This window comes from Uranotaenia lowii, chromosome 1 (genome assembly GCF_029784155.1).
Source record: "Uranotaenia lowii strain MFRU-FL chromosome 1, ASM2978415v1, whole genome shotgun sequence".
Classification (NCBI taxonomy): domain Eukaryota; kingdom Metazoa; phylum Arthropoda; class Insecta; order Diptera; family Culicidae; genus Uranotaenia; species Uranotaenia lowii.
In genome coordinates this window covers 62,843,349-62,867,549 of record NC_073691.1, presented here as the reverse complement: position 1 = coordinate 62,867,549, position 24,201 = coordinate 62,843,349, and the positions used below count along the sequence as shown (strand labels likewise).

Here is a 24,201-nt window from a genome sequence, read left to right as displayed (position 1 = left end):
TTTTGACCGTATCACCCTTTAAAATGAAGAAACAGGATAAGGAATATTTTGTTTGCCGTTATTCATGGAAAATTTGTCTGAGGTCGTTCGATGATACGCCTTGCGAAAGTTAGCGATAAAGGCTTTTGTCCACATTCACCTTTGATCTCAGCCTTGGCTGGCAATCTGGGATTTTCAAGACTGCTGTTCTCGGCAAATGGAGATCTAATTCGGTCATTAAATTTCGTCCTCTGTTTCTGTAAGAGTTAGGCCGCACTCTTGGTCGTTCTCCCCACCTTTCTTCGGAGCTTACATCCCCTTCACTGCTGCTGCTACTGATGCTGGTAACAGTTGTGCCATCCGTTTCGGTGCTTTCCTCTGTGCGATCAAAGCTTAGACATCGAGCGGTGTATAGTGTGGTTCGCTGTTCAAAGTGTTCTCAGACTAGGAATGCCGGTTTCCGCTTGAAAACTGACGACAGGACTCGTTCTGAAAGCTCCAACTATTGCTCGAAGTCCTGCGTTGTGTACGGTTTCCAAAGATTGAAATATTTTACCTTATATGGAAACCTTATCAGGATGAACAAATCTAAAGAATTGAGAGGTTTCAAAAGAAATTTTTACGCTTCGCATTCCGTCGACTGCTGTGGAATGATCCTACTCGATTACCGCCGTACGCAGAACGATGCACTGCGTCCGAGAACTTTTATCGTTGATACTCTTATTAATGCGGAGTCCCTGAGTGAATAGTCGAATATGACAGATGCTCTAGTCCTTAAAAAACTTATGATTTACTCTTTCCATCGTTCACTTCCATTCCATGCGTGTCACACCATAACTGCAATTTGTTCATGTCCTCCTGAAGCGCAATGCAGTCCACTATCAAGTCGATGACTTTGTAAATTTTTTGGGCCTTCGAAGTACAGAGTTTTATAAATGTTTTGAGGAATATATGAATCTTGATATTGATGCTCTTATGCTGCCTTGGTAGGTTCTTAAAGTAGGTACTGAAATTGTTACTTGAGTAATGAAAAAAATAAACTTTGAAGGCCATTAGCTCCAAAATTTTACGTTTTGGACATGCTAAATTCTAGCTAGACGGTAGGATTTGCATAGGGTAATCAATAACAACATCGGTAGAGCAGTTGAGAAAGGAGCAAAATGAAAACAAATATGGAGCAGAGTCGATCGATCGGCGGACAAAACTTTGAGACATGAGTGCGACGAGAGCGGGAAACTGTCAGTAGCATTGAAACCGCAAAAGCGTTTACGTCTCCCGAACCGAGATCAAGCTCGCGATCGTGCGCTCGAAAAATCTCCGATCGAATCTTGCGCGACAAAATATTAAAAAAAAGAGTTAAAGTGTCGGTATTTTGTGACTATTGAAATGAATAGTATAGTATAGAGACGCTGTGGCAGTCATTACCACAACATGCTGATAAGAAATTAAGTGGCATCGTGAAGTGTTATTGTTGTTGTTTTTTTGTCTGGAGCTTAGGGGAGTAATGCTTGGGAATCACAATCGAAATTCTGTACCGACTAACACCAAACTGCCCAACTGATAGTGACATTTAGACCGTTGGATTATTCATATTCGAACAAGGTCAATAACAACAGTCGGAGATCAACATGGACACGCAATTTCTTTTGCTGATCGCTGCCCTCTTCTGGTTTTCGACGAGCGCTCAAATCATCAACCGCATAAACCACCAATTGTTCGGTAAGAGAACTGTTTGGAAACATGTGCGCTTGTAAACTTATGAGAAGGGATTGTCCAAGAGAGGGTATTCATCTGCTAAACCGGTTTAAGCCATTAACGTTGTTTCTTGGAAACAGGAATTCTCGACAAACCCGTTCTTCAATAGTGATTTTCTAGCTGGTGCAAATTCATACATCACCGATTTGGATATTTTTGGAAAACAACTAAGTTTTTTTTCTCTGCTTCGTTTGTTGAAAGAGTTTGTTTGTTGATTAGTACTTTAAAGAAAAAAAAATTAGCAGACGATTTTGGACATCATATTCAAAGAAGAGACTAGCTGCATTCGAGATTTTGCTTTACGCTAAACCTTGAAACAAGCGAGACCGAATGTTTAGCACATATTACGATGTGAAATTCTATCAGCAATGTTATTGTTCTTTCAAATTTGCTGCATCTTACGGTTGTATACTTACGAGGCAAACAGCTGAAAAACAAAATTGTTCACTATACAACCAAGGAGTGATTCATCAGCTTTTAATTTATTGATATTTCCCGGTGAACTTATGATTTATGTTTGTAAATAGAAGAGGAAGGGGAAACGTTAAAATAAATTTCGAACAGGTTTGCACTGTCACACCATCGATACCTTTTCATTCTTATTAGTTTGGTAGGATCCATAGTAGTTTGAAATAGACAAGGTAGGCCATTCCGCCCTCTTCAACTGTGTTGGTGAAAGGCTCCAAAAAATAGTTATGAGAATTGTCAGCAAATGTATGGAATTCATCTAAAAATCGTATTTTTTTAGAGAATTGGTAAGCAATAAAATTATGAGAAAAATATGAGCTTATGCTTTTTAATACCGTCAACTATGTTTGGCTCTTTGAATTAGTGAAAAGTTTTATTTGGTGGGTTTTTTGGCAACTGGAAAACAAAAAAATTGTTTATTTTTGTAATGTGATAGTCAGTTTTTGTGAAAATTTTCAAAGTAATCTCAGAAAACGACTAATAATCATCGGAATATTATTTACACTGCTTATTTCATAAAATCTTTGCTAAAAATGCAGGAATTTTTTGCGTTCATTTTATCATACATTCGGGGACGACGACGAAATTCTCTTTTTAATGTTCCCATTTTATGAACAATACTAAGAAGTTTAATGCAAACTTACCGTGTCATACGACCTCTGAGAATTAATCTTTGATTTCAAGCACTTTTCAGAAGAAACAAACGGCTAATAAAGCCAAAATTAACGATTTTGATTTCTATTCCATAGAAAACCAGTAATATTTCATAACTATTTTTGTTTGTAGTAGGAATGCCGTGTACATACACGGAGCTGCCAAATGAGGTTAAGCGCAATGGCCTACCTTTTATATTTCAAAGTACTATGGGTAGGATCGAAGCTATTTTTGTGATCATGCAAAGGTTGCAATTCCAAGTTCAGGATCGATTTGTGAAATTATACATATTTTTTTTGTTTTTTTTTCGATTATAATCTTTTAACCCTGGGGCAGGAAGACTGAATAAAAAAAGAAAAAAAATCGTTCGAACGTCAAATTTCTTACAACTTTCGAAAAACTTTCTATGGAGGAAATGAAGGTCTTAATATGACATTTAATGTAAAAATATATATAAAAAAAACTATCAATGATTTCAAAAAAAAACTTTTTCATAAAATCTCTTTTTTATCTTTGCACACTTTTTTCAGTCATGTATTGATTTATTGTTTTTACCACAGAAGCAAAACCTTTGCAAAATTATGATATTTCACACAAACTCACCTGGAAAAAGCAATTGGAATCCGGTTGGAACCTTTTCATGAGGTGGCATCCCGAAGATTTTGATTTCCAGAATCCGGTTTTAACAAAAAATTTTATTGTCCATCAGAACACATCTGTCATATTACGTTAAAACCGGATGCACAGATTGCTACCTTTGGAACTGATCATTATTAGTTATTTACTTGGTGTCTACTAGTCAGGCAACACTTTTTGCCTGCCGGAAATGGATTTGTTGCATTATTTAAGGAGTCTGCATTCAGTTATCCCCAATAACCATAGACTTTTCACCATATTTTTGATCAAGGGTTGCACTCCAATGGTTGGTTTGAACTTCGTGTTGATCCTAGAGTGGCTCCTTATACTTCTTAACCATTTGGTTCGAAAAAAAAAATCAGAAAAAACCAACAGTTCATGAGCTTTCAAGTCAACAATGAAGAATTTTTGAGGCGCAAAATGCTTAAAAGGAACAAATTTGTGCAAAATTATTTTTATCATGTCTTTTTGCATCGTAAATATCTCAATAACACGTAAACTTAAAAATCTATCAAAAATAGGCAAGATAGACCTTTTTATAACCAACACAATGCTGCTAAAGTTTTGCATATCCGAGCTCTATTAACGTAGCTATCACCGAAATAAAGTGCCCGGATACTAAATGATCATAGCCTTAGCTGCAGCTTAGCTCCATGGTGTCTTACCGAAACTTATCGACTTATCGAAATAAGACTTAATTTTTTTTTTTTATTAATTCGTTTATTTGAAACGGCTCGTACCGTTGGTTTTAAGGAGCCAAACTCTTGTTATTGTATTTACAATTCATAACTTTAAACTAACGTAGTTGAGGAAAGTAAAAAGAATAGGGAAGAGAAAAATTATACACGAAGATCGATAGCTTTAAGGAAAGAGTATAACTCGAACATGTAGTCTAGGTCAACTGCAGCCAACACATCCCTCACTGGAACGTTAGGTGGTTTCCCTCGGGCCCGAAGGGAGTCAATTAAGTCTGTTCTGGCGATAAGGTGGTCCTCACAAGACCAAACAATATGCTCGATGTCGTGGTAACCTTGGCCGCAACGACACAAATTGCTGCTAGCAAGATTCACACGATAGAGTAACGCGTTTAAGGAACAATGATTGGACATGAGACGAGAAAATGTTCGAATAAAATCCCGACTCAAGTCCAATTTATTGAACCAGGGTTTGAGGCTTACCTTTGGGACAATCGAGTGGAGCCACCGACCATCCTCATCCTCGTCCCATCTGCGCTGCCAGTTGGTAACGGAGTTTCTTCGAGCCAAAAAGTAAAATTCGTTGAAGACGATTTCACGCTGGTACGTGTCGCCTTCCATCGCCCCCACCTTTGCCAGAGAGTCTGCCTTCTCATTACCCACTATTGAGCAATGGGAGGGAACCCAAACAAAGGTGATTGAAAAGCGACGTCTTGTTAAAGCACTCAAAATATTCCGTATCTTCTCGAGGAAGTACGGCGAGTGCTTTCCCGGTCTTATTGAGCGCATTGCTTCAATAGAGCTGAGACTATCCGTTACGATATAGTAATGTCCAGCAGGTCGTGACGCAACGCTGTCCAAAGCCCAGTGCATAGCTGCTAACTCCGCTATATATACAGAGCATGGTGATTGGAGATTATAAGAGGCGCTATTTATTTCGTTGAACACTCCAAATCCCGTTGATTCTTCTATTAGAGACCCGTCGGTAAAGTACATTTTTTCAGCATCGACGTGTCTAAATTTAGCTTCGAAAATTCTTGGAACCAAAAGTGAGCGATGTTGGTCCGGGATTCCTCGAATTTCCTGCTGCATAGACAAATCAAACTGGACACAAGAGGTGTCGTAGTCAGGGATGAAAACACGAGTTGGAGAGTACGAAGAAGGATTGACCTGCATGGACATAAAGACATGATATATAGACATAAACCTGGTTTCAGGATTTTGCTCAAGTAACCTTTCAAAATTCACAATCACCAATGGGTTCATAACCTCACACCTGATGAGGAACCGGAGAGATAGTAAACTGAATCGGTCTCTCAGTGGGAGTATGCCTGCCAAAACTTCAAGACTCATATTATGCGTTGAGGGCATACAACCCAAAGCGATGCGGAGGCAACGATATTGAATACGTTCGAGTTTAATGAGGTGTGTTTTGGCAGCCGATTGGAAACAGAAACTTCCATACTCCATCACTGAGAGAATAGTTGTTCGGTATAATTTTATAAGATCTTCTGGATGGGCTCCCCACCAGGTGCCAGTGATTGATCGGAGAAAATTGATTCTTTGTTGGCATTTTCCTTTCAGATACTCAATGTGGGCTCTCCAGGTACACTTGGAATCAAACCAAACCCCAAGATACTTGAAACACCTCGATTGAGTGATCGTTCTGCCTAGTAGTTGAAGCTTAGGTTGAGCAGGTCTATGTTTTTTAGAAAAAACAACCATTTCCGTTTTCTGAGGAGAAAACTCAATCCCAAGCCCCAAAGCCCAGGAAGACAATCTGTCTAAAGTATCTTGTAGAGGTCTGTGCAGAAGAGACTCAGTAGATCCTGTGACAGACACTACGCCATCATCTGCAAGTTGTCTTAGAGTGCAGCCTTCAGAGAGACAACTGTCGATGTCACTTACGTAAAAGTTGTACAAAAGTGGACTCAAACATGAACCCTGCGGGAGGCCCATGTAAGAGGTTCTTCTAACTGCAATATCTCCGTGAGCAAAGTTCAGATGTTTCTCACAAAGCAAGCTGTATAAGATGTTGTTCAATAGAGGAGGCAGACCCCGGGAGTGCAACTTGTCAGACAACACCTCTATTGATACTGCATCAAAAGCTCCCTTTATGTCTAGAAACACTGAAGCCATTTGCTCACGATTTGCGTACGCCATTTGTATCTCTGAAGACAGCAAAGCAAGGCAATCGTTTGTTCCTTTGCCCCTTCGAAACCCAAATTGAGTATCTGAAAGGAGACCATTTGCTTCTACCCATTTATCCAAACGAAACAAAATCATTTTCTCCATCAATTTGCGTATACAAGACAACATCGCTATTGGACGGTACGAATTCGCATCGGACGCTGGTTTTCCGGGCTTTTGGATAGCTATAACTCTCACTTCTCTCCACTCTTGGGGAACAATGTTGTTCTCCAAGAATTGATTAAATAAACTTAACAAGCGAAATTTGGCGGCGTCCGGGAGGTTTTTCAACAAGTTAAATTTGATTTTATCAATTCCCGGAGCTGAATTGTTGCAAGAGAGGAGGGCAAGTGAGAATTCGACCATCGAAAAGCTGGAATCGAGACCACACCTTTCAGGAGGCACGTTCCGGATTATTTTTTGCACAGGTGTGGAATCTGGACAGACTTTCCGTGCGAAGTTGAATATCCATCTATGTGAATGTTCCTCACTTTCATTTGTTGAAGATCGATTACGCATGTTTCGTGCTACTTTCCACAAGGTATTCAAGGACGTTTCTCGTGATAAACCCTCCACGAATGTACGCCAATGTGCTAGTTTTTTCCCTTTAATCAATTTTTTGAATTGATTTTCAAGGGACTGATATGTTTGAAAATGATCGAGGGTTCCATGTTTTCTAAAATCTTTGAATGCTTTCGATTTGTCCTTATAAAGCTTGGAACACTGGTTGTCCCACCATGGGTTAGGAGGCCTTCGGCATACATATGAATCTGGAATGGGTTTTGTTTGAGCGCAAAGTGCACTTTCATGTATCATACGTGAAAGAAAGTTATACTCCTCTAAAGGAGGTAAAACATTCATAGAATCGATGGCTTTTGTTATTTCGTCCGAGTACTTTTTCCAGTCGATGTGTCTTGTAAGGTCATATACCATATTTGTTGAATTTGAAGAGCTGGCCCCATTGGTGATTGAAATTTCGATAGGCAAGTGATCACTACCATTAGGATCTTGGACCACCTTCCACTGGCAATCAAATGATAGTGAATTTGAGCAGAGTGAGAGGTCAATTGCACTTTGCCTTGCAGGAGGTTTAGGTACACGTGTTTTTTCGCCCGTGTTCAAAACTGTTAAATTGAAACTGTCGCAAATATCATAGATAAGAGTAGAACGACTATCGTCAATTTGTTCTCCCCAGACAGTTCCATGTGAATTGAAGTCACCCAGGATCAACCTTGGCTCAGGGAGCACTGAGCACAGGTTCTCTAGGTGACTTCGATCCACTGCAACTCTATGAGGCCAGTACAAACTGACAACGCATAAGTCCTTACCTCTTATAGTTGTATGACAAGCAACAGCTTCAATTCCGCCTGATAATGGGAGGTGAATTCTATAAAAGGAGTGGCACTTATTGATCCCCAAAAGCACCCCTCCATAAGAATCGTCACGATCCAGACGGATTAAATTAAAATCATGGAATGAGATGTTAGATTGAGAAGACAGCCAAGTTTCGGACAATGCAAAAATATCACAGTTTGTTTTATGAAGTAAATTTTTAAACGCATCCAGTTTAGGAATGACACTACGACAATTCCACTGTAAAACAGTGATATCTCTTATCTCTCGGCGTAAATTAGCCATCGAGAGATATGAACACCGATAGAAGAGGCCAAGTTTGCATCAATTGCTGAAAAAATGTCTTAAAGATGGGAAGCATCGAAGTTACCATACCTCTGACAGAGTCTGAAACATTGAAGCACGAGAATATTCCATTCAAAATGTCGGACAATTTAAAAAGACCGGATTGCGTATTTGGTTCTGACTGAACTACGTTAGATGTTGAGGGCATTGATGTTTCTGCGACAGTTGGGCCATTTTCAGGAGAAATTTTCCCACGGAAACCAGGTGGAACTTCTTTTTCTTTGTTCGTTATTATCGGTCTTTTGATAAAGCTAAAGGCAGGACTAACTGAAGGAATCTTCCTTTTAATCTTAGAGGAAGAAGCTTTAACACGCTTCCTGGAGTTCTCTATTGCCACGAATGCTCGTCCTTCATCAGCTGAGTCGGTGTCCACTACGTCAACTGGCAGCGCAGAAAAAACGTTGTTTGATTGGGCCAAAAGAGAAGCGCTCTTTAGAATTGCGGCATAAGACCGTTTGGAGCGTTCTTGTAAAGAGCGCTTCTGTTTGTCCCACTGACTTTTGAAAGCCTCGCATGCAGAGATGTCATGAGGGGTACCTCCGCAATAAATGCATTTTCGTTCTGTTGTTTGGCACGCATCCTCCCCATGACTTTCTTTGCAACAAGAGCAGCGTGATTTGTTTGAGCAATGAGATGCTGTATGCCCTAGCGTCTGACAATTGATACAATTCATGGGACGAGGGACGAATAGTCGAACTGGAAGCCTCAATATTCCGTCAATCAAGACGTAGTGAGGGAGGGCGGTACCTTCAAAGGTCACACAGAATGAAGCTGACGGCAAATACTTTTTAACTCCGTCAACAGAGTTGGAAGTTCTGAGTTGGCGGCAATCCAGGATTTTGACCGAAGTCGTATCGAGGCTCTTGAACTTTCCAACTCCATTGGACTTAACGTATTCTGCCGAAAGACTCATGTCCGTGATCACACCCTCGATCTCTACATTTCGAGACGGAATGTAAACATGGTACTCTAAAATGAAATGTTTACTAGCAACAATTTCATTGGCAGCTTTCGAACTAGCTACCACGACCCGCAATTTGTTCGGTGTAACCTTGGTAATATTGGTTACCGAGGACCACCTTGCCAGATCTTTTGTGATCTGAATGATGTTCAATATTTTTCCGTTTGGTTTGGGCCGAAAGAAAACCACCCACGGGCCAGAGAAAGATGGGTTTTCTGGGTAAACTTTGACTCGGGAGGCCACACGAGCTTTTGAGGAAGACGGTTGGGAGATATCTTCCGGAAGCCCTTCAGCACCTGAATGAACCGTTTCATCCTCTGAGACCATTCTCACGAGGGTGCTCGGATCACCCAGGCGCTCAACATTTCCGTGAATAACTCGACCATCATCCACAAAGGCCGATGGGACTAATCCCCCGACTTCGCTCATATTTTATTACGGAGACAAGTTGTCTTCCGCAATAAAATATGATCGAAGAACAATTATTCTTATTATTGATAAAAGTGAAAGATAGCCAAAGAGAGATAAGATTAGAAGAAAAATAGGGAAAATAAAAATAGATACAATAACTTGATTTATTCTGCCAATGCTCCACTCGCACGGTTGTATCAGAATCCAGCGGCTTTGTTTTGCGGCCGTTCTTCGCTCGGTTTTGTTTCAGCACCAAACACCAGCTAAGTTCTTCTTCAAGGTCACCACGTGTTGATAAGAAGAAATATGGCTTTCTTTGCTCTTCGCAGCAGCAAACGAAAAAAAAAACCACCGAAGTGGAAAAAAGTTCAAAACTTCACTGCACTAACAATCACTATTGTTGCACACAAATGTCTACGTTGGACAAGCAATATCTGCTACCCGGTCACGGAACACTAATCCGAATTTATCAGGTATTCGGCTCGACGGTTATAACTCGTAACGATTGGAAAGTACGTCCGAACTTCCCGAGAGCTTCAACTCGAATGATAAGACTTAATATTATGAAAAATTTTAAAAAATGAAATGAAATTTGATAATTTTGATTTTTGATTATGTACGAATTAACCCTCATCCGTCCCAGAAATTCTTACCCGTTACAGTTCCTGGAGTGTCAATTTGACACTCCTGACTAAAACCCCGTATACCTGGAAACCCCGTAATGTAACTCAAATATGTTTCTCAGACAAAATTCTACAATAACACTTCAGTTTGCCGTTGCTCAAAGTCTAGGAGAAAAAAATCCGAAAAACATGCTTCGGGAAAAAGACTGTAAATCAGCTACGGAATGCTCATAAAAAAATTAACATAGTGTCCAAGAAAGCTGAATTTAGAAGCTATAGGGGAGATGGGGGCATAATGGCCACCTTAAGGAAAACGCTTATTTAACCATAGAGAACAGCTGCAATATGTGAATTACATCATTGTTTCGTGTTCAGACACTCAAATAGTCTATTGCCTAATTGAATGAAACTTGAAAAAGTAGACAAAAACGTTTAAAAATGCATTTTAAAAATTTTTGCCGAAAGCTGCAAACCAGTCACTGTAGAGGCATAATGAGAAACCCCCCGAGGCAGTATGAGCACCATTAATGAAGGCATAATGAGCGTTTTCTGCCGGGGATTCTAGCAGCAAATTCGACTCGATGAAGTCAACTGACTAATAGAGCTACAGCTTGACTTGTATCGTCTGACGATTTGGCCTTTTGGTAAGATGTCGGAGAGGTAATCAGTAGGCTCGAGTTCGATTCCTGGTCGAGGTGATTTTTTTTTCATTTATCATTCATGATCATGATTGCACTAAACGGTGAGGCGTAGATTCATCAAACAAAGCAATAACAAAGTAATCTAGGTCTGTTTGTTCAAAAAATTAACACATGCTCATACATTATGTTTCTGGTGTTTTGTTTGACAGATGATGCTTTTCGCAATTTTTTTTATACTTTAAAAATTGTTTATTTTAGATCAGATGGAAATAAATATGATTATGATACTGATTAAGGTCGGTTACAGCTAAAGGTAAGCTTAGTGTGTCTTGAGGTAAGTTGGGTTTAAAGGTGAGATTATTCTGTTGTATAACAATTTCATTTATTGATTATATTATATAAGAACGTTCAATCAGTTGCCAGCTGGGCAGGTATCTACACGCATGCGGAATATCTGTCGAAGATTCATAACACTGAGAATGTTATGAATTATATACGGTTGCGAAACTGTTTGCTCGTTCTACAAATAAGACATACACAAACACGAAATACATTCATTACATGACAGTTCACACGAAGCCATGGTGTCGGGTATGTGGTAATTTGCATTGAAGATTGGCTGAACTTATAATCTAAAGAATGCAATTTAGCGCATGCGTTGGCGAAACTGCGGTGAATCCGTGCACCCATGGTGGATTATCTACATACATACATACATACATTTTGTTTGACAGATGATGCTTTGATGCTATGAGCCGTATAATGTAACAATAAAAAAAATCAATCAGAATGGTATGTACAAAAAAAATCCCCTCGAACAGGAATCGAAGTCGAGTCTACTGATTACCTCTCCGACACCTTACCAATAGGCCAAATCGTCAGACGAAAGAAGCCAAGCTGTAGCTCTATTATTCAGTTGACTTCATCGAGTTTAATTCGCTGCTAGATTCCCCGGCAGAAAATGCTCATTATGCCTTCATTGATAGTGCTCTGTTCGCCTCTAGTGAACAAATTAATGTAAAAAAGCGTTTTTAAATTGATTAAAGTGAAAAATCAAAAATTTTATGATGTAGAAAATTGAGAAACAATGTGTAGATCATGTTGCAGTGCGTACATTTCAGATCAAGATGATTTAAAGGTCATAGAAGCTTATTTGGTGCCCAGCTAACATGAAATCGTAATAGAAATGATAATCCAAATCGAATATTAAGCCATTTTCAATAACAATCGTAAACACGTTGGTATTGAGTGATTTTCCATCATTCATTTACGACAAACTTTGCCCAAAAATAGTTGAATCGGATAGTTGTATAATAAATTCGTAAATATGTCTCCAAAAATTTGAGAATATGCTGATTCAACATTTACGATTTGAGTGAACTGATTTACGTTAAATGGGCGGTCCTTCAATTGACACTCTTTCCGGTCTTCTCTTTTTACCGGTTCGTAAAAAAAGTATCTCACCCATGGAGCTATGGCGTGTATCACATCAGTTGATGGGTTGGCATCGTGGTAAGATATCGGACAGCCAACTCGGAGGACTGGAGTTCAAATCTCGGTTGGGGAAATTTTTTTTTTCGTTTATTTTGCTTTTTGTAGGGAAATCGAATCGTTGGAATCTTGTCATTGTAGATATATCGCCTCCAGTTTTGTAGCTATATGCTATTTTGGTAAGTTTAATACAATCTTTTCATCTGGTATATTTGTTTGAATAATTCTGTTGTTCCTGTGTTATACCTTCAAAAATGTTTGCTGGGTGGTGCTCAAAAATTATAATATTTTCGTCACTTGAGAACCTAGCTGGTTATTATTTAATAGTTCTGTAAACATGAAAAGGATATTTCTTTTTTGGTGAAAAATTAATGCTATGGATAGTACGAAACAAGTCCTTATGAAAATTTGTTTAAAAAAATCCGTACTTATGTAGAAAAAAGGAGTGCTCATTATGCCCTGGGTGCTCGTTATGCCCTCATCTCCCCTAAACTGCACATAGTTTTTTTTATTATTTTTAAGATCATAACCACAAAAAATGTAAAAAGTGGTGTAAAACCGTACTTTTCAATCATGATTCATGAACCGTCAAAATAATTTAAGTCAAACATAAGTGGATTGAAAAGATGACATTATTTGGCACATTTTTGTATTGTTGGATTCTCAAAATACGAAACACGGGATTTTTGAAGAATTTTTAAAGGTACCTGGTTTTTGAACTTTTTGTCAATTTGCAATTTCTCAGATTTTCTTGCACTGAAATTCAACTTTGCACTGGATTTTGAGAATATTAAATCAAGATTTCCGCAATAAATTCATACTAATATTACGTTTAACATTATTTCGATTAATTTGAAATGAAAAAAAAAAAGTTAAAAAGTGACCAAATCGTCTTTTTGGATGTTGCCAAAAACGGACGGGTTTACTCAGATGTTTGCCAAAATCGAATTTTTCCAAGATCGAACGGAGTATGTATGTATGATAGGAGAACTTTAATTCAGAAATGTAGTGCGTTTTAGATGATATGTTTCGTTATTTTGTAAACTCGTTATCCATATATATGATTCCTTATCAAATCAAAAAGGATTGGTAAAGATTGCATAGAACAAAACTTACTTACTATGATGAATCTGTACCTGAGGTAACAGAAATTTTTCATTTTTTATAGCGTATTCATATATTTTTTTTTGTTTTTCGTGAATATTAATCAAAAGTTTGTTGCAAGCACATTTCTTCCATGATTTAGATGAAATGAAGCCTCCTGCTAGGATCTATAAGCAATTGCGAGCTGTTTTCCCATGAAAATGCTCTTTTATTGAGAATGCTCCTACGCACTGCTTGGGTCATATAAACTTGAAAGATGAATTACCGATTTAAAAAAGGTTGCAAAACTTTCAAACGCGTTATTCTCGGAACGTCATGAATGAACATAGACTGATATGGTTGGTATTCGAAATTCGACCATGAAACTTTTCCCATACATACATTCCCAAGTAACCAAAAGTCGCAAAGATACTTAATTTTGTGCATCAAAAGTTCACATTTGGCTGTATAAAAGGTACTCGAGAGAAATGAAAAAAAGTGCTTGATTTGGACTTCTGAACGAACATAAAAAGTCTAAACAAGTAGCATGGAACATTTTTGTGCGTTCCAAGTACCTTAAAAAATCCAGGATTCAATTTGGCGTATCGTGCTTCGTTACGAACTTTTAACGAATTTTTTGGTTCCATGCATAACTTCTTACGAACTTTTTGGTTTCATGCAGAACTTGTTACGAACTTTTTGGTGCCATGAGGAACTTCTAAAGAACTTCAATGCAAACGTAAGCGTTAAGATTTTGCACAAGAAAGAATAACAGAAAATCAGAGCTACGAATATACGAACAACGAAATGAACCCACAAATAAATCAACTGTTTTGATCCAAATGGAAAGATGTCATAAATCTTAAAGATTGTCTAAAAAATTCATTTCACGTTTCAAATTTGAACAATATTTATATCTAATAAACCGAAACAAAAAAACACATCTCTTCGTTGACAATCCGATTTTTCGTTTAATTTTCCTTCGCGAAGTTATTATTACATCCTTATTACTACTCTGTCAAAGGAATTATTTAGACCAAGCCCACCGGGCGTTCCTATTTCGGTCGGTATTTTAGATGGTTTAATTGGTTGCCTTTTTATCTACTTACTGATTTTCGCACCGATTGTAGCCATCAAGGTTGGTATTTTTGTTTGTTTATTTTCTCATAGCGATGACCGGTTGTGTTGCTACCGGGTTGCTACATAAACGCATCCAGTAACAACCTACTGCTCGAATGCTATTTCTCGAATCAAGTTAGCAACTGTTGGTGCGATGATGGGTTGATAAATATGTTGCTGAATGTACTCGATTCGAGGTTTAGCAACCATTGGTGGGCTTAGTCTTATAGGTTTTAAATTATATAGGAATAAAACTTTAAACTCCAGATGAGTTTAGAAAGATGCTGAAAGCTTAAAATGAAGAAAATGGTTAATTTTCAAAAATAAATGAAAACCCATAACATTTTATTGAGAGAAACCGTTTTTATTAATGAATTCAATTTTGGATTTTAGTTATTATTCTCCTCTAACTTGAGCATCGTGATAATCATTTCATTGATAGACTCATCTTGCAAATTACTTTAACAATAAGGTCGAATCAAGCAGGATAGTGACCAAGCACAGGGTTATCAGTTGATAGCATAGGTTTTCCGTCTAGGACAACGGACCGTTCGGATTAGTTGAACGGTTTTATAAATTCATTTCCAAAACTGTCCAAAACTTCTAAAGCATCCTGAAAATCATAAAACATAATAGACACTCAGAAGGAACAAAAATATTTATCAAAACTTACGATTTTCTGGTTGCTGCCTCTTTTTTCAGTTTGCTTTTAATCCTCACTAAATTTTCCATTTTCTTCTGATTAGTCCTTCTGTAACTCTTCTTGGTTTGATAGTTTAAGAAGTTTTCTTTCTAAACTGTCGAAACAAGTAGAAGAAAGAATGTAGTGCAAAAAAGATTTCACAAAAATAACATCAAACTTTATACTAACGTTAGCTCAATTCCAAATCTTGCAGAATCTAATTCCGTGATTGTTTGTTTATCTTTTGGTAAAAAGCCTACTTTGAGAAGGGATAGTCCTTAATTTGTTTAAATTGATGTTCTGAACATCGATACCATAAGAATCGCCCATGGTACAAAGGTAACATGCTCAGCTTTCACCAGGAGGGTTCAGGTTCAAATCCCCAAGCAAGAAGCAAGTTTTAGAGTAAGTACGATATTCATTTAGAGAAAAGGATTTAAAAAAAACAGATTTCATTGGTAATTGTAAGATTATTAACAAAAAAAAGTGAACGCTTTATTTTGTCCTTTTTCTGTTTTTTTTTCAAAGTTCATCCAAAGGCTGAATAGCCTTCTACTCAGCTTTGGATATGGAACTTGAAAGTGTGGATATGAACTTAAATTTCTAGCTGAATAGAATGCTATACAGCCCTTTAGCAGGGCTGAGTAAGCTTTTAAGAGAATGTTTTACGGAACTTTTGGTTACTTGGGATTGCCACCTTAATTATATTACATTAAGATGGCAACCAAATGGGTCAGGTCGAATTTCGAAAACTAACCATATACATTCTATAGATTGGCCCAATAAACTGACATGAAGTTTCGTTTTTTAACTTCAAAAATCGGTTACACTCCATTTAATTTTTTCACCATTTAACAAAACAATTGCCCAGAATGAAAAATCTCCAGAATTTCAAACGCCAGAAAGAATTATTCCCCAGACGATCCATTCACCAGAATGAACCATTCTCCAACACGATTTTCAAAAGGCACTCAGCATAAAGTTTCAATATAGTCCTCAAACCTTAAACATACTACAATAAAGGGTGATATGGTCAAAATTTGGTCAATATCAACTTGACGTATTTCTTTCAATTTTGCATTTAAAAAACCTGAACACCCCTCATTTTGAAGGTGTGTGTGTGTGTGTGTGTGTGTGTGTGTGTGTGTGTGTGTGTGTGTGTGTGTGTGTGTGTGTGTGTGTGTGTGTGTGTGTGTGTGTGTGTGTGTGTGTGTGTGTGTGTGTAGAATGTTGCCCCTATTTTGATTTTGGAATTCACTCTTCAGTTGTCAAAATGTCGTCCAAGGAAGAAGAGCAGCGTATCAAAATTTTGCTCGCGCATCGCGAAAATCCGAGCTACTGGCACGCAAGCTGGCAAAATCGCTTAAAATTGCCAAATCAACCGTTACAAATGTAATTAAAGTGTTTTGGGGAACGTTTGTTGACAGCCAGGAAGTCTGGATCGGGGGGAAATCGAAAGCCGGAAGCCGCTGAGACGACAAAGAGTTGGCGGTAGTTTCAAGTGAAACCCTAACCTCTCTCTCCGAGATGCCGCAAATAAGCTGGGTGTATCGTCTACAACCGTGCATCGCGCCGAAAAACGAGCCGGACTATCGAATTACAAGAAGGTAGTGACTCCAAATCGCGATGATAAACAAAATACGACGGCCAAAGCGCGATCCCGGAGGCTGTACACGACGATGCTGACGAAGTTTGACTGCGTGGTAATGGACGACGAAACCTACGTCAAAGCCGACTACAAGCAGCTTCCGGGCAGGAGTTTTATACGGCGAAAGGAAGGGGATATTTTCAAGCACATGAAACTGTTAAAGTTCGCGAAGAAATATCTGGTTTGGCAAGCCATCTGTACCCGTGGCTTGAAAAGCAGCATTTTCATAGCTTCCGGGACTGTCAACCAAGAAATTTACGTGAAAGAGTGTTTGAATAAACGTCTGCTGCCTTTCCTGAAGAAACACGGTTGTTCCGTACTGTTTTGGCCGGATTTGGCATCTTGCCATTACGGTAAAAAGGCCGGTGGTAGTAGTAGTGGTACGCCGCCAACAACGTGCAGGTGGTTCTCAAGGACCAGAACTCTCCCAACATGCCAGATCTCCGCCCAATTGAGAAATACTGGGCTATTTTCAAGCGGAACCTAAAGAAGACCGAAAAAACTGCTAAGGACGAGCAGCAGTTCAAGGCAAACTGTCTTTCTGCGGCGTTGAAGGTGGACAAGGTGGCTGTACAAAATATGATGGCAGGGATTAAGGGTTCAATTCGGATTTGGAAAAGCGGAAGCCTAACTGAATATTTTTCCTGAATTTTATACTAATTAAACTTGAAAAAGAAATTAAATTTGATTTTTTAAATAAACGATTTCACCGATTTACACGCGTTTTCCCTTGATCAAATTTTGACCGTATCACCTTTTATTGGTTTTCAAATAAACTTAATTGCAAGCTTTCAAACAATTGTTTCATTAAAAAAATATTTAAAAAAAAATAAATTTCGAATCATATGAGATTAAAAACAATTAATTAGAAAAACCATTAAAAAATAAACTGGAGAAAAAAAATCTGGGATTTGTGCCATCTTGGGAAATGTTCCGTTTTGGGGAAAAAATCTGGGAAACGGTCCATTCTGGGAAAAAAATTGTGGTAAATGGTGAATTATGGGGATTTTTTTTCTGGGAATGGGTTCATTCTGCGGTTTGGTTGCGGGTTTTTGTCATTATGGGGAAAAATCCTTCTGGGCAATAATTTTCAGATAAAGCATGATGCCAAATGGCTTAAAAATGCATGAAAAAACATCGAGTTCTGGTGTTATCTTATAGAAAAAATAAATGGCCAAAAATCTCCTTTCTAGGACGTTTTTCGAATAACCGACTAAGTATTATTTCACTCAGCTAATAACTCGATTTTTTTACATTTGACACATTCTATCTTTTGAAAAGTCGATACGGAAATGTTTGTGGCGCGACTTCTTCCAGTTTTACGATTGGATTAAAATTTACAGGAAACATTCGGGTACGTCAATGATCGAAGTTTTCCTCTATGCATACTAATTTGAGGCACTCTAAACCACTTGTTTCGGACAACTGTGGCAGACGATATCTGTTAAAGATTTTACCAGTTAGTTATCCAAGATTGAACGGGAGAGAGGAGAAATAATTCTGCACAATCGCGTTGTAAACCCATCATGGTTAGAGGGAATGATTGCCAAGGCTCTCAAGCTCTCGAAATCGACTGTGAATCAGCGTTACTACATTTACAGATTTTTCTGTAAACATACAGATTTTTTAAAATTTTTAGAACCGACAATTTATAAAGATTATAGGTTTTCGGGAATTCACACAGATTGTATACAGATATCAAGTCACCAACAGTTCCCAACTGTCTACTATTAAAGTCTGTTTCACATAGAATCTGGTCGCAATTTTTTTCATTTACAGCAGCGCCCCTACTTGTCACATCGCGAATCTATTGACAGTATTTTTATTCGTATTTTTTAAATCTAAAAATGCAAAAATATGCGAAAATACGTCAACTTTTTATTCCATTTTTCAAAATTTATCTGGTGTAATTTAAACCATTACTGCATTTTATTACATTTTTTGTGGTCATAATCTTAAAAACTTAAAAAAAAATCCTTATGTGCAACGTACAGCTTCAATTTCATTTTTTTTTTTGGACAATCAGTGATTTTTTTTTTTCAAAATTCCATAGCTGATCTACAGTCTTTTCTCCGAAGCATGATTTTTGAATTTTTTTCTTACTTTTTGAATAATGGAAAATTGAAGTGTTGTAGGTGAATAATATTTGAGATAACTATAAATAAAAAATCGGTTGAGAAACAAGAGAGATATAGTGGTTTTAAGCTAGGAGTGTCAGATTGACACTCAAGGTCTGATTAGGGAGTTTTTTTTCTGGGATTTCAGGGTGCGTTCATAAAAAAGTATTGATCCAAAATTAAATATTTCAAGAATTCATTGAGGGTCCCCGAAGTTATTGTTTTATTTGGATGCCCCCAAATGAAGTTATGTACAAGCCGCCAAACTACTAATAGTGTCATATTGACCCTCAAGAACGGATTAGGGTAAGCTTTTTCGAAACACAAGGTTCTCTGACTTTTACAGTAAGTAGGCGAGGAGTGAGCGGGGCGCTCATTGACTTTGTTTACAGACATAAGATTTATTGCTCAGCTTTTCTGTGGTTTGTTGGTAAACAAACTCCATGAGTTCCGCAGTTGCAAGGCCAAAATGGCCAAAATAGGTGAATCAGGAATTTGATATACAGTAGAACCTCATATATACAGTGAGCGAAATAAGAATAGCACCACTATGTCTTTTGCTTGTTAAAATATGAATGATTAAAAATTACGAAAATTTTCTTCCACAATTTGTTCTGAATTGCCTAATGGACAAATCAAGCATAGGTTTACTTTTTTTTGGACGTAGCAATTGGCTTTGAGGACCAAAAATGTGAAAAAAAGGGTGCGAAATAAGAATAGCACCACTTGAGTTTTTCAAGAAAAACAAGATTAGATTTAAAAATTTACTGTGTAAAAGTGAATAATAATGCTTCTACGAATTATTTGAATAGATAACTGCATTTTAAGGAGTTTTCCAGAATTCCAAAGATTTTCAAAGGTTTTAAAAAGGGGTTTTAAGAGATGCTCCTCTAGCGTTAAGGAATTTGATATTTGAGCTGTAATTCTTTACCAAACTACTTACTTTCTTCATTAAAATGACGTGAAATAATGAAACAAAAATTTGGAATAAATTTTGAATCAGAAAAAATTAGGTTGGAAATCAAAAACTTTGATTTTGTTCAGTAAACCACACTTTTTCCAGTTTCAAGTCGTAGATGGCAGCACTATCTTGCAGTTAAAACCAAATTTAGTCTCAATATTGATTTTCCAGGTTTATTTGGGCCCATATTCATCATTTTGAGGTATTTTCCCATCACAGTTTTGTGAAAGTTCACGCTGCAGGAAGCTTTTCCGGATTTGCAAAAGAATCACCAGCACAAAAATATACAACCGCCAAAATTCCTGCTCATATCAACTTCCGATTCAATTGCAAATCATACCAATAATACTGCTAGCCGTCTGGTTCATCAAGCTCCATCGCAACGTATTACTTTATTCTGATAATCGGTCCGAAAAATTCACTTTTAGTGACCTTGATGAAATTTTAATTTTTTTTTAGATTAAGAGATCTTAGAAATTCCAAAACGTTCACACGGTACATGTATTTATTTCTTGACCAAAATCATTCAGCACTCCCTAATTAATCCCGGATATTCGAGAATGGCCATGAATTTGGTTAAATGGCTAGATAGTGCTGCCATCTATGACTTAAAACTAGAGAAATAGTGTTTGACTATTAAAAAACATTAGTATTTTGGAATTCCAACCTGCTTTTTGGATTCAAACTCAGCCTCAAATCTATGTTTCATAATTTTGCATCATACTTATGAATGTTAATGAAGAAATCAAGCAATTTGATAAAGTTTTATAGCTCAAATATCAAATTCCTTAACGCTAGAGGAGCATCTCTTAAAATCCCCTTTAATACCTTTGAAAACCTTTGGAATTCTGAAAAACTCCTAAAATACAGTTATCTATTCAAATAATTCGTAGATGCTTTATTTAGTGAACCTTCATATAAGAGAAGCGACATCTGATCCCTCTTAAAATGAAATATGTGGCAACATCGCCGAAATCTTGGACAAAAAAATTCCCAGCACTGTTTTCTGGCTCAATGTTCAAGCTCTAAAGTGAACGCTCCTTCAATCCAATAAAATAACATTGAACTCGATGTCCGAAGGATCGCGATAAACGGTATGAATGACTTGAATTTTGTTCATAAACAGTTAGCTTTCTAACTAGAAACATGATTCACCAAAGCATTAAAAAAAAATGCACCTAATCATAAATTCATATGACCAGCTAAAAAATTATCTGTTTGAACTATAACAACAATCGCAATACCTTCCTTGGTTGAGTTTTCAATAAGAAAGGTAAAAGCTCTGCGACAAAATGCTTGGATCGATTGGAATCGATTTTGACAGTTCTTTTGCTCGATTGGAATTTTGTGTTTCAGATGTCACTTCTCTTATATACAGGTTCACTAGCTTTATTATTCACTTTTACACAGTAAATTTTTAAAAATAATCTTGTTTTTCTTGAACAACTCAAGTGGTACTATTCTTATTTCGCACTCCTTTTTCACATTTTTGATTCTCAACGCCAATTGCTACGTCCAAAAAAGTAAACTTATGCTTGATTTATCCGTTAAGCAAGTCAGAACAAATTGGAATTTTTTTTTCGTAATTTTCAATCATTCATATCAAGCAAAAGACATAGTGGTGCTATTCTTATTTCGCTCACCTTGGATCAGGGTTATTAAACTTTCGATTACCGTTGCAGTGGCAGATTCTGTTGACTAATTTGATTGAAAAAGTATTAAAGTATTTTTATATTTTTAGTATCAAAGTATTTTTTTGGATTAAGGTAGGGTTGCCATCCGTCCCGCAAAAGCGGGACATGTCCCGCTTTTCCCTCAAAATGTCCCGCTTTTTTTTCTTGGAAAACTTTTACAAAATTCACTGGCATACACAATTTTATTCTCAATTTGCATTGGTTCAACACATAAAATCTTTCAAATACGTGTTTTTTCAGTTAAGCATTCTTGGAGCATGTTCAACCAATGTTTGAAGAAAATATTGGTTGAGTTGCCTCCAAATAATTAAAGATTATAGAATTATAAAGATTAACTTCTGTCGTTAGACTCTTAATTAAATTGCCTTATGTTATAAATATATACAGCTTCGTTTGTGAGTAAATAAACCAAAGAATATAAATATGGAAATTTTCTTGATTTTTTTAATTTTAAAACAAATAATTCAACGAAAATTGTTTTACACAAATTACACAATCCGCTGTTTACATGTACGACTTGAAATATTTCCTTTCAAATAACGTGTTAAACCGCGAGAATCGTGGAAAAAACGGTGCATATGGCAAAAAAAAACATGCAAATAGAAGTCATGTTAGAAAAACTGAGCGAAATCAATCCGCGTTAAAAAAAAACCTTAGTGTACTTTCTATGAACAACTTTGGCTGATGGTAGAAGCACTGACCATACTGACTGGACACTCGATTTCGTTTTCTGGATAATTTTTCCAACAGTACGCAATATCGATTCCAGAGTGCGCATCGATCGATTTGAAGAAATGCTATCCCAGTTAGGAAATGCCACCCAACTTTAAAATAAAAACAGGCAATTTCTACGATAAAATCGGGCTAAACAGGTCCGTTTTTCATACAGGGCGTTTTTTGTCGAAGTTTTCAGGTTCGTCACCTGCCGTCGATATTGCAAACCTACTAAATCTGACAAAACAATTAGACAGAAAATTGTTGAAATTTTGTTCTAAGTGTCAAGTCAGTGTGGTCAGTGGTATAAGTATAAGTTTGGCGATACCATTAAGCCTTTTTTAAAAATTTCTTTAATGTCCCGCTTTTTTCGGCTTTGTTCCGCTTTTTTTCGTGAAATGTCCCGCTTTTTTCTGAAAGGATCTGGCAAGCCTAGATTAAGTATTCATGTTTTTCTTATCTTTCCAGAGAATGATCAGTGCCCTTTGACGAATGGCGAAACTGGTATATGCCGCAAAACTTCGGAATGTCGTTCCAGCGATCGGCAACGGGAGTTACATTGCGAATGGTCTAAAAATGACCCGGTCATTTGTTGCGCCGAAAGTCATACGGACAATTACGATGCCTTGGCCAACCGTGCTGATGGAGTCTGTGAAGGCATTCCCGAATTTAAATCCGGTGGCTTAAGAGATCATGTGGTGGGAAAAGCTGAACATGCAGCGGTCGGTGAATTTCCGTTTATGGCGTTGCTGCGTTACCAACAGGAAAATGTACGCTGCGGCGCGGCTTTGCTGAATGAGAAGTTTTTCATCACGGCAGCTCACTGTTTTAAATTTTTCGATCCCATAGCTGTAGTCACCGGCATCGATGATGCTACCGATGCTTTGGCAGATAGCTACCCAATTTCCAGGATCATCAAGCATAAAGATTATGATCCTCGTACGAAACAAAACGATATAGCCCTGGTGGAGGTCGAAAAACCAGTAAAGTTGAACCAAAATGTTCAACCTATATGTTTGTACACCAGATCGATAGATCTGCCGGTAACTACAATTCTTACCATCATGGGTTGGGGACAAGATAATACAGGTAATCTTTCAAAATGTATGGTCAGAACATAATTTCCAAAAATTGATTTGATTTCTAGACAATTCGTCGAATCAGTTACTGAAGGGCGCTGTACGACCGGTGCTACGAAGCGCCTGTCAAACAAACTACACTTTACCGAAACGATCGGTAAAGCTCTCGGAAAATCAGTTATGTGCCCAAGGCTTCGAAACTGAAAACGGAGTTCTCACCGATGCGTGCCAAGGTGATTCCGGTGGGCCTCTTGTTTTGGAAGAAAAAAGCAAGTTCCATTTGGTTGGAATCGTTTCCTATGGAGCAGCATGTGGCACCGAAAGGTTCCCCGGAATTTATACTCGCATTTCGAGCTATCTGGATTGGATTATTGATATTGCATGGAAGGAGAGTTGACGAGTGGCCCCGATCGTAGAGAATTAATCCAGGCAAATGCGAATGGACAATGAAATTATTTACTCGGGGACAGCTTTTCCAGTAATAAAAAAAGTAACAAATATACTTGGAATGAGTTTCTTTACCAGGCCAGAGGGCAGTGTTCGGCACAAAAGCGCTAATCCGCTAATCGCTCATTAGTCCACTAACTTTCTGTCTGCGGTGTAATTTTACTGCTAAATTTTGATCAAGCTAGCGAATTAGAAAGTTCCGCTTTTTTTTGGTTCCGCTAATTGGAGACATCCCATATATTTGATTCAAACTCACGAAAGATTACTGATCTATGTACATATTAGTATATATATTTTCACGCACACGTTTGTTAAATCACTGAATTGAGCCTGGCGAATGTCACAAGGAATTTCTATAAAAATTGGACCAACGAAATAAGATCGATTTCAGTGAAAAAACTGGAAACTCCACTCTTGTTCCATTGACTGTCAAACGCTTTTGGGTCCAGTCCAAG

General features: G+C 37.6%; 1 protein-coding gene across 1 annotated transcript; it reads left to right on the top strand.

The window, feature by feature from the left end:
- The first annotated feature begins 1,203 nt into the window (after positions 1-1,203).
- Positions 1,204-23,834, top strand: LOC129739470 (transmembrane protease serine 9-like). The gene is made up of 3 exons (XM_055730942.1): positions 1,204-1,698; positions 22,689-23,309; positions 23,368-23,834. Exons 1-3 carry the CDS (start codon positions 1,608-1,610, stop codon positions 23,694-23,696), a joined length of 1,041 nt encoding a protein of 346 aa, XP_055586917.1. The 5' UTR covers positions 1,204-1,607; the 3' UTR covers positions 23,697-23,834.
- The last annotated feature ends 367 nt before the right edge of the window (positions 23,835-24,201 follow it).

Coding starts and splice junctions, on each gene's coding strand:
- LOC129739470 (XM_055730942.1), top strand. CDS start 1,608: ATGGACACGCAATTTCTTTTGCTGATCGCTGCCCTCTTCTGGTTTTCG. Junction 1,699..22,688: donor CATAAACCACCAATTGTTCG/GTAAGAGAACTG, acceptor TTATCTTTCCAG/AGAATGATCAGTGCCCTTTG. Junction 23,310..23,367: donor TTGGGGACAAGATAATACAG/GTAATCTTTCAA, acceptor TTTGATTTCTAG/ACAATTCGTCGAATCAGTTA.